Below are 9,803 nucleotides of genomic sequence, written 5' to 3' on the forward strand. Positions count from 1 at the left end.
AAAAACAAAGTATGCAAGGATAATTATCATGTTTTTCCTTATCTATCTATCACAAACATTTTTCAAGAACTTACTTTGGGCAAAGCATTGTACATTAACATTTATTTTTTGACTTTCCAGTTTAAACAGCTTAATTTCTGTTAACTTTTCCTTGAAATATGTTTTTTCCTTGACCCTTTATCTTTCTTATTACCCTAATTTGGACATATTCTAGCAATGCACATGTTAAAACATGGCACCTAGTGCTAAACACATAGGATATGGATATTTTCATTCAATATTATCAATAATAATCTATCAACATAAATTAGTAAATGTGGAAACATGGTAGGCACCTAAAAAGAAAGACACAGAAATACACGATACACTATTCTTGTTTGTAAGGGCAGTAGTTCAAACCCATCAGCTGCTCCCTGGAAGCCCTGTAGGGGTCGCTACGAGTCAGAATCGCGTCAGTGGCACTTAACAACAACAATTCTTACTTTTAAAAAGCCCTGCATCTAGTTGGAAATATAGATGATAATTTTAGATTTTATAAAAAGTGATAAAATCAGCACTTTGGGTGCTCAGAGGGGTCAGAATCCTGAGTTCTAGGGTCAATATTTAAAATCTCCAGCCTCTAACAGACTTGAGCCTTGGTGGCACAGTGATTAAGTGCACCCCCGCTAACACAAAAGGTGCTGGTTCTAACCCAACTGCTCCTCTGATGGAGAAAGATGTGATGATAGTTGCTTCTGTAAAGATTGCAGCCTTGAAAATTCCATGGAGCCGTTCTACTCTTCTTATAGAGACAGGATTAATATCCACTCCCAAGGCAATGGGTAACTTGGATTGGGCCTAGAAAGGTACATTGTTCTTGTTGTTAAGTGCCATTGTGAGGAATTCTCAAGATGGTCCATCTTCAGGAATAAAGGACGCATAAGATTGCTAGATGAAGTCCTGCTGCGATGCTGTAGGTTTATTTGTCAGACTGCAAACCCATTTGAACTGCAAGATTGGCGGTTCAAGCTCACCAGGTGCTCCTCAGAAACTCTACATAGCATCGCTGTGGGCCGGAACCCACTCAATGGCACTTAACAACAACAACAAGATTTCTAGACCAGACATAGGTTGTTAATTTACACCCAGGGATATATGTAAGCAGGATGAATTGGGGGAAGGGAAGAAAGAAATATGTTCTAGGACTAGGAACTTTAAATAAGAATACAGTCTTTAAGACCATGAGCACCACTCTTGATACTCTGAGGGGAAGGAAAATGGGAAGTTGGGATTGAATTGTAAATAGAGAACTACAACTGGAGAAGGTGCTTTTTCCAGACAGCGGCATAAAATTATTTGCAGTCCAGCCATGCAGGTGCGTCTGCCCATGTCTACTGGATGCCTGATTTTGCTAAATCAAATAAAGAAAACCTCACTCTCGCTAAATTGAGTACAGATTGGATTACTTGAGTGTTTATTGGTATAGAACACGTTTCTCACACTGTCAAGTCGGTTCCGACCCATAGAGGTCTTGTATGGGGTTTTCAAGGAGCAGCTGGTGAGCTTGAACTACTGACCTTACGTTTCAAATTGACTTTGCAGTCCAGCGCATTAACCCACAGTGCCACATCAGAACTCTAGAAAGGTACATTGGAGTTGAATAAGAATAAACACGAAACAAAAAATCCCAAAACCCTTTAGTGTTCAACAGATTCCGACTCATGAAGACATCATGTGCTACAGAATAGAGTGGAGCAGTTCTAATTTTTAGGGGCATCTATTTCCAGGTCTTTCCTTTGGGGCGCCTTGGTGGGTTCAAATGGCTAGCATTTCAGATAGTAGTTCACCCAGGGGCCTAGAAGTGGAGATCAACAGTGCAAACAAATGCTTCATCTCTTTGGCCAAAATGGTGGTGGTTATGTGCTCTGGAGTCGGCTCCGACTCATAGCTACCCTCTACAATAAAGCTTACATATAGTTTCTCTTTTAAGAAGAAATTTATATCAAAGAAATGGATGCCTTTAGAAGGAATAAACTCCACTTTCCTATCACGTTGTTGTTGTTGTTATGTGCAGTGGAGTCCGGTGCGACTCATAGCGACCCTGTACAGGGTTTCCGAGGCTGTAAATCTTTATGGGAGCACAAAGCCTCATCCTTCTCCTGCAGAACAGCTGGTAGTTTCGAACTGCTGACCTTAAGGTTTGCCCCAAATAGCTAACTTAAATTTTGTTAGTGTCAAAGCTTGAATGAAGCCTGTGGTCTTTGTTCTTTTCGCTCCCCATCCCCTCTTTTAAAGCAGAAAGAGGGCCTTTTTGTTAGATAGCAAATCACTTATCATAGCTCCTACAACTCTTGGAAAAGTCCTGGCGTGGTGCTGTGGGTTAGTTCGCTGGACTACAAAGTCGGTTTGAACAAGATCGGAGGTTAAATCTCACCAGATGCTCCTTGGAAACCCTATACAGGGTCGCTATGGGTTGGAACCGAGTCCACGGCACTAACAACAACAACAACTGCAGTTTAAGCTTGTGATTAATACCCGTTTATCCTGCAACAAACAAAAGCTGTTGCAATACTCTTTAATTCAAATTTCTTCTTAGAATTCTTAGGGAAGTTCAGACTGGAAGTACAGGAAACCTGGACTGAAACCGAAGAAGAGGCGTTTCCGGAACCCTATTTGCCCTTAAGTAAGATGGTGGGCATTTTATGCACATGCGCAAGAGGGACGCTTGAGAGAGTAGTTCCGTGGCGTCGGGTTGCGCTGGGGCCTGTGATTTGCGGCTCTAACGTCCGAGGGCGTAACCGGAAGCACGTGTGTTGTTGTGCTCCGCGGCTGCAGGGTCAGTGTGTGTCCTATGTCGAGTTCTCCTAGTAGGTGTCGCTTTTGCTGAGGTTGCTTGCCATGGGGGAATCGGAGAAGTTTCACTACATCTATAGTTGTGACCTGGACATCAACGTCCAGCTCAAGATGTAAGATTGCGGGGGAAGGGGAGGCGGGGACCTGCGGGTTGAGCGGAGAAGACAGCTATTGAGAAAACTGTGGCCGGGGAAAGCGTGGTAAGGGGCTGTGTGGTAGGTTTGAGACCGTGGTTCCTGAGAAAGAAAGCAGTAGGGAAAATCCTTTAAAGTCCCACAGTGTTTTCCAGCCTTCTCTTAGACTGTTTACAAGAACTTTTGAAAGGTTATTGCTGTTTCATTTTTTTAGAGATACAGAAACTAAGGCTAGTAAATAGGAAACCGACCTTGCTTTTAGAACGGGGCTAGAAGGCAGAATGGAGAATGCAGAAATGATGGAGAAGGTAGAGGCAGGCAGATGTAGTAGTTGAGGTCGGGATGCACATGCATGCAGTTTTAGGAGCTGGGGAGGTGATAAAAATCTTTGGATATTTTGGCAATGCTAAGCTAGGGTAGTTGGGAATGAGTAGGAGATAGTGTGCAGGAAGACATGCAGAGGGAAATTGCAAAGGCAGCAAGGAACCCTTGAGAGAAGAGCCTTGCAGGAAAACCTTGGGCGACTGGTTGAAGTTCTCATCTGCACCTGGCCTAGGCCATGCCATGTTGACATGAGAACAGTGGTACTGAGATGGAGGCCTGGGTAGGACCAAGTGGAAATTTTTGTGCATTTTAAAGTGGTGTCATGTTATTAGGTGCCGAGTCAGTTCTGATTCATGTGACGAGTGCAAGTGCATAGTGAGGTTTTCTAGGCTCTAGTTGTTTTTTGTGAATAGATTGCCAGGTCTTTTTTCCTGGGGAGCCAAAGTATGAGTGTTAAACAGCCAACCGTTTGGTTAGCCAAGCACTTAATTATTGCAAAATTCCTTGTTGGTATTATAGGAATTCTTTAAAAAAAGAAAAATTGTTAAGTACCCAGTCAATTTCGACCCAAGGCTGCCTTGCATAGGATTCCTGAGGTGTGTCTGGTGGCTTTGAACCACAGACCTTGCTGTTAGCAGTCCACTGCTTATCTTTATAGCACCATGTATTAAAGTATGGGTAGCACTTTAACTGTTTTTCTGTGTATAATTCAGTGTTAATAAATTACTGTTAGCATGTTGTGCATTCAGCATCACTGTTTCCAAACGTTTTTTTCATCATCCCAAACAGAAACTCAGTATAGTTTAAGCATTAACAACCAATTCCTACCTCTTCCCAAACCCAGTAAATGACAAATACACTTTTTTAATCAATAGATTTGCCTATTCTAGGTATTTCAGACAAGCAGGGTCATCTACTGTTTGTCTTTTTGTGTCTGATTTATTTTATTTAAAATAGTACAATTATTTTCATATGTCAAAACCAACACTAACCATAACATCATTCATATGCAATAAGTATTTACTCCAATATTCAAATTGACAGACAAAAGGCTAATGTCTGTGTTATATGATAAACACAGTGTCTCTGACCCACTGCACTTGAGTGGATTCTGACTCATAGTGACCCTATTGTTCTTAAGTGCCATCTAGTCAATTCCAACTCAGAGCCACTCAAGGATTTCTGAGTGGCTGGTGGGTTTGAATTAAGAAGTTTTTATGTTTATTGCATATGAACTGCTACCTTGAGGTTAGGAGTTTCAGTTCTTTTCTCATGACACCATACCAGAAGTCCTGTGTTGTTGTTGAGTGCCGTCAAGTCGGTTCCGACCCATAGCGACCCTGTAAAGGGTTTCCAAGGAGCAACTGATGAGCTTGAACCATCAACCTTGCAGTTCAAACCAACTTTGCAGTCTAGCTTCTTAACCCACAGTTACAGTGCCTGTAATTGCTCCCTAGGGTTTCCACGGTTGTCGGTCTCTTCAGAAGTAGACTGCCCTATCTTTCTCCCATGGAGCGTTTAGTGGGTTGGGACCACTGGCCTTTGGGTTAGCAACTCAACCCACGGCACCAGCAGGACTCCTTTGCATTTTCTTGCTTTCTGATATATTTTCTAAGTTGTCAGATATATCCTGGAATGATTGCTTTATTTAAGAAGTAAAGGTTTACTTTCTGTTTTGACGTAGCCTTCATGTTCATTTTGAGGTGTTGGTAAAAATGATTTGTAACAACCAAACTGTATAATATTTGTGTAATATTCTGGGCACCATTTTTCTGCAACAGAAACTACTGGATTCTTAAACAGGACCTGCGTTGTCATTATCTAGTAAAGGGCTTTCCTGAAGTCTCTACCTCAGTTTTTCTTGGTCTTAATGAGTGGACTTTATTTGAAACGTTTGAACAGCAAAGAAAAAAGCCCCCAAAATAAGTTCATTGTTTTAGACACACACATTTAATATTTTGGCTTCAAGAGAAAGCATTAATTGATGGTATGGTAAAGTTCACTACTAATTAATTTCAGAGACTGCTAATATTGGAATTTTTTTGGAGGGTGGAAGGTCAGCAGGAAATTTCAATTTAAAATCATTTAATTAGAGATCCATAAAGGATTCCAGTCTATGTATTCTCCTTGGGTCCTTTTACTTGTTTCTATGGCTTTAACAGCATCTTTCTTAGCTCTATCATTAAATGTCAAGCTACAGACACACCTTGCTGTATAGCACTTTATTTTGTTGCACTATGCAGATATTGTGATTTTTAGAAATAGAAGTTTTGTTGCAATTCTGTTGAGCAAGTTTATTGGCTCCATTTTTCCAAAGGTTTGTGTCCATTTCGTGTCTCTGTTGCATCTTGGTAATTCTCAGAATATTTCACACTTTTTCATAATGCTATTGCACTTACTAGCCCTGGTGTGGCGCTGTGGGTTAATGTGCTGCATTCTAAGTCAGTTTGAACCACAAGGTCTGTGGTCAAGGTCACAAGCTGCTCCTCAGAAACTCTATGCAGGGTTGCTATGGGTCGGAACCTACTCAACAGCACTTAACAACAACAATTGCACTTACAATGTAATATGAACATAACTTTTATGTTCACTGGGAAATGAAAAACAAAAATCATGAAACTTGCTTTATTGGAATGTTTGCTTTATTACAGTGTTCTGGAACTGGATTCATAATAACTCCAAGCTCTGCCTGTCCTCACAGAATATGTTCACTTTGGGTGTACCTAAACACTTTAGGAGTAACTTGTCCAAAAAGTTGAGGACATTGTAGGCTTTCCTCTCTGAATATGGTCTTTCTGTATTGTCTTCTGACTTTCATGATCATTAGCATCATCTATTAAGCTGGTGAAGACCAGAAACTGGAATCACTATCCTCCGATGAATTGTTCACCACTTCATCTGAATCACCTGTTAATTTTCTTGGCTCCATGGCCTTCTTTCTACCTCTCTTCTTTAGCTGTAGTGTACCTTTTTCATTTCTTTTTCATTAAGAGTCTTCTGATTTCCTTGTTTCAATCTCAACTCCAGTCTGTTCTTACACTACTGTCAAAAAGCAATCATGAAAACAATAGTAACAATAAAATGAAGGAAAAAAACCACAAAGTACTACTGTAAACAATTCGTGTTATGATATTCTGCCATTTCAGATAATTCAGTCAGTACATTTTTTTTTTTTTTAATGTTCACATGTGGTGCCAGGTACCTCACAGATATTGATGACTAATTAGTTGTATTGATCGGCCCTTATTTTTCTTTTCATTTTCATTTCTTTTACTTCTACAAATAAACTTTAAACTGTAGCTTTACCAAACAACTTATTCGTCCCCTGACACGTCATCTTGACTCTTGACTTGTGCATGTTGTTCTTTTCTTCCGGGATGATTCCTTACTGGTTTTGTTCCCATCTGCTCTGTATTGTTCAGACTCATTTCAGCTGTCTGTCTGGCCTCCTCTACCAGTGTTCCTGTGCCGGTGATACATGCTCCAGAGACTTTTCGGTATACCTTCCTGGACTAGGGAAAACAAAACCAAAACCAGAAAACTTTATCTTTGTATTTTTTATTTGATTTTAAATAGACTTTTTAAACAGCAGTTTTAAGTTTATTTTAAAAAATGAGCAAAAAGTACAGAGTTCCTTCCTATTTATCTCTGACTCCCTACACGTTGTTTTAACTATTAATGTTTAGTATTCCTGTGGTACGTTTGTCATAATTCTTGAGCCAATATTGGTACGTTATTACTAATTGAAGTCTATCATTTACTTATTACCACTCTGTCAGTTTATGTTACTATGGTAGTTTATGCATTGCTGTGATGCTAGAAGCTATGTCACTGGTATTTTAAATACCAGTGGGGTCACTCATGGTGGATAGGGTTCAGCAGTTTCATCATATTTATTCAATCTGTATGCTGACCAGATAATCCGCGAAGCTGGATTATAAGAAGAACATGGCATCAGGATAGGAGGAAGACTCATTATTAACCTGCGATATGCAGATGATACAACTTTGCTTTCTGAAAATGAAGAGGACTTGAAATACCTGCTGATGAAGATCAAAGACTACAGCCTTCAGTATGGATTGAACTTCAGTATAAACAAAACAATAAATAACATCATAAATGGAGCAAAGATTGAAATTGTCAGACTTCATTTTGCTTGGATCCATGATCAGCACTCATGAAAATAGCAGTCAAGAAATCAAAAGACATTGTATTTGATAAATCTGCTGCAAATGAGCTCTTTAAAGTGTTAGTGATCGAAGGTCTCAGTTTGAGGATTAAGGTTCACATGACCCAAGCCATGATATTTTCAGTTGCCTCATGTACATGTGAAAGTTGGACAATGAAGAAGGAAAATCAAGAAGAATTGATGCATTTGAATTTTGTAGTTGGTGAAGAACACTGAAAGTACCATGGACTGCCAGATGAACAAACTAATCTGTCTTAGAAGGAGTATAGCCAGAATGCTCCCTAAAATCAAGGATGGCAAGAGTTTCCCTCTCTCTTTGGACATGTTGTTAGGAGGAATCAGGTCCTAGAAAAGGACTTTATGCTTGAAAAATGCAAGATCAGTGAAAGGAGGAAGACCCCCAACGAGATGGACTGACATTGTGGCAGCAGCATTGGGCTCAAACATAACATCAATTATGAGGATGGTACAGGACAGGGCAGTGTTTTGTAGCACATAGAGTCACTGTGAGTTGGTTGGCACAGTGAATAAGGAAGACCGTAGTAGAAGAATTGATGCTTTTGAGTTATGGTGTTGGAGGAGAATATTGAAAGTACCATGGGCTGCCAAAAGAACCAATAGATCCGTTTTGGAAGAAGTACAGCCAGAGTGCTCCTTGGAAGGCTAAGATGGCCAAACCAAGTCTCTCATATTTTGGACATTTTGTCAGAAGGGACCAGTCACTGGAGAAGGATATCATGTTTGGTAAGTTGGAGGGTCAGAGAAAAAGAGGAAGACCCCCAGGGAGATGGATTGGCCAAGTGGCAGCATCGATGGACTCAGCCACGGCAACAGTAGTGAGGTTGGCCCAGGATCGGGCAGTGTTTTGTTCTGCTGTGCGTAAGGTCGCTATGGGTCGGTACCGACTCCATGGAACCGAACAGCAACTACAAAACAATAACAATTAGGCAAATCTGCTGCACAAGACCTTTTAAAAAGTGTTGAAGAGCAAAGATGTCAGCTTGAGGACTAAGGTGCGCCTGACCCAAGCCATGGTGTTTTCAGTAACCTCATAAGCATGTGAAAGCTGGATAGTAAATAAGGAAGGCCGTAGAATTGACGCATTTGAGTTATCATGTTGTAGGAGAATATTGAAAGTACCATGGGCTGCCAAAAGAACCAACAGATCCGTGTTGGAAGAAGTGCAGCCAGAGTGCATCTTGGAACCCAGGATGGCTAAACTTAGTCTCTCATACTTCAGACATATTTTCAGGAGGGACCAGTCATTGAAGAAAGACATCATGTTTGGTAAGGTGGAGGGTCAGAGAAAAAGAGGAAGACCCCCACCAAGATGGATTGACCAAGTAGCAGCATCCATTGCCTCAAGCGTGGCAACAGTAGTGAGGTTGGCCCAGGATTGGGTAGTGTTTTGTTCTGCTGTGCATAAGGTTGCAATAGCTTATGTTAGGGTTTCTTCATTGTATAACCTCTTGCTGCGAAGTTGATACCTACTCAGAGTTACCTTAAAAGACGGAGTAGAATTGTCCCATAGGGTTTTTTCTCTACGTCTTTTTCCTGTAGAGAAACTGGTGGGTTTGAACTGATGACCTTTCAATAATCAGCCAAGTTCTTTAACTACTACACCACCAGGATGCATTTATTTTGTATGTGCCGATGGATTTTGACAATTGTTTAATGCCATGTATCCCCTAAAAACACCCTGTTTTATCCTGAATTTTATTCTCAGCTCTCGTTTATTCAGTGACTATGTATAATGAGCTTGATATCTGAGTCCCAGCTTCTTCATTTAGAAAATGAGAATATGGTGAAAATTAAATAAGAATGAGTGTATAAAATATCTGGCATAATCTTGGTGTTTAAGAAATGTGCCTTGTTTTTTCGTATTCTGTGTGTAACTTTTATAGCATATCAGTAAATTTTTAAATATAAAGAAATGGTCAAGTAATACATAATAGTAAAAAAGTAAAAGAATACCAAAAAATGTAATAAAGTATGTTTTTCGCCACAGAAGCACTAAGACAAATATTTCCATTTTACATGGTATTGCTTATTTTTTGTTTTATTTTTGGGTGTCTGTGGCTGTAGGGGAGTCCTTGTGTGGCTCTGTAGGATAAGCACTGGACTGCTAGCTAGAGGGTTGGCGGTTCAAACCCACCAGCTGCTCCTCGGAAACCTTAAGAGTTGAAATGGACTCAGTGACACTTAATAACAACAACAACAACATGGCTGTAGGAGTCCTAGTATGGTGTTGTAGGGTAAGCACTGGTCTGCTAACCACAAGGTCAGTGGCCCAAACCTGTCACCTGTTCCTTGGAAACCCTGTA

At 40.4% G+C, this 9,803-nt stretch overlaps 1 protein-coding gene across 1 annotated transcript in view; it reads left to right on the plus strand.

Moving 5' to 3' along the window:
- The first annotated feature begins 2,877 nt into the window (after positions 1 to 2,877).
- Positions 2,878 to 9,803, plus strand: part of PIK3C3 (phosphatidylinositol 3-kinase, catalytic subunit type 3) — a 186,512-nt gene continuing 179,586 nt past the window's right edge. Inside the window, exon 1 of the mRNA XM_006835138.1 lies at positions 2,878 to 2,945. Within this exon, the coding sequence (XP_006835201.1) occupies positions 2,878 to 2,945 (68 nt within the window). The remainder of the gene's footprint in view (positions 2,946 to 9,803) is intronic.

This window comes from Chrysochloris asiatica, unplaced genomic scaffold (assembly GCF_000296735.1).
Source record: "Chrysochloris asiatica unplaced genomic scaffold, ChrAsi1.0 scaffold00015, whole genome shotgun sequence".
In the NCBI taxonomy this organism is placed as follows: Eukaryota; Metazoa; Chordata; class Mammalia; order Afrosoricida; family Chrysochloridae; genus Chrysochloris; species Chrysochloris asiatica.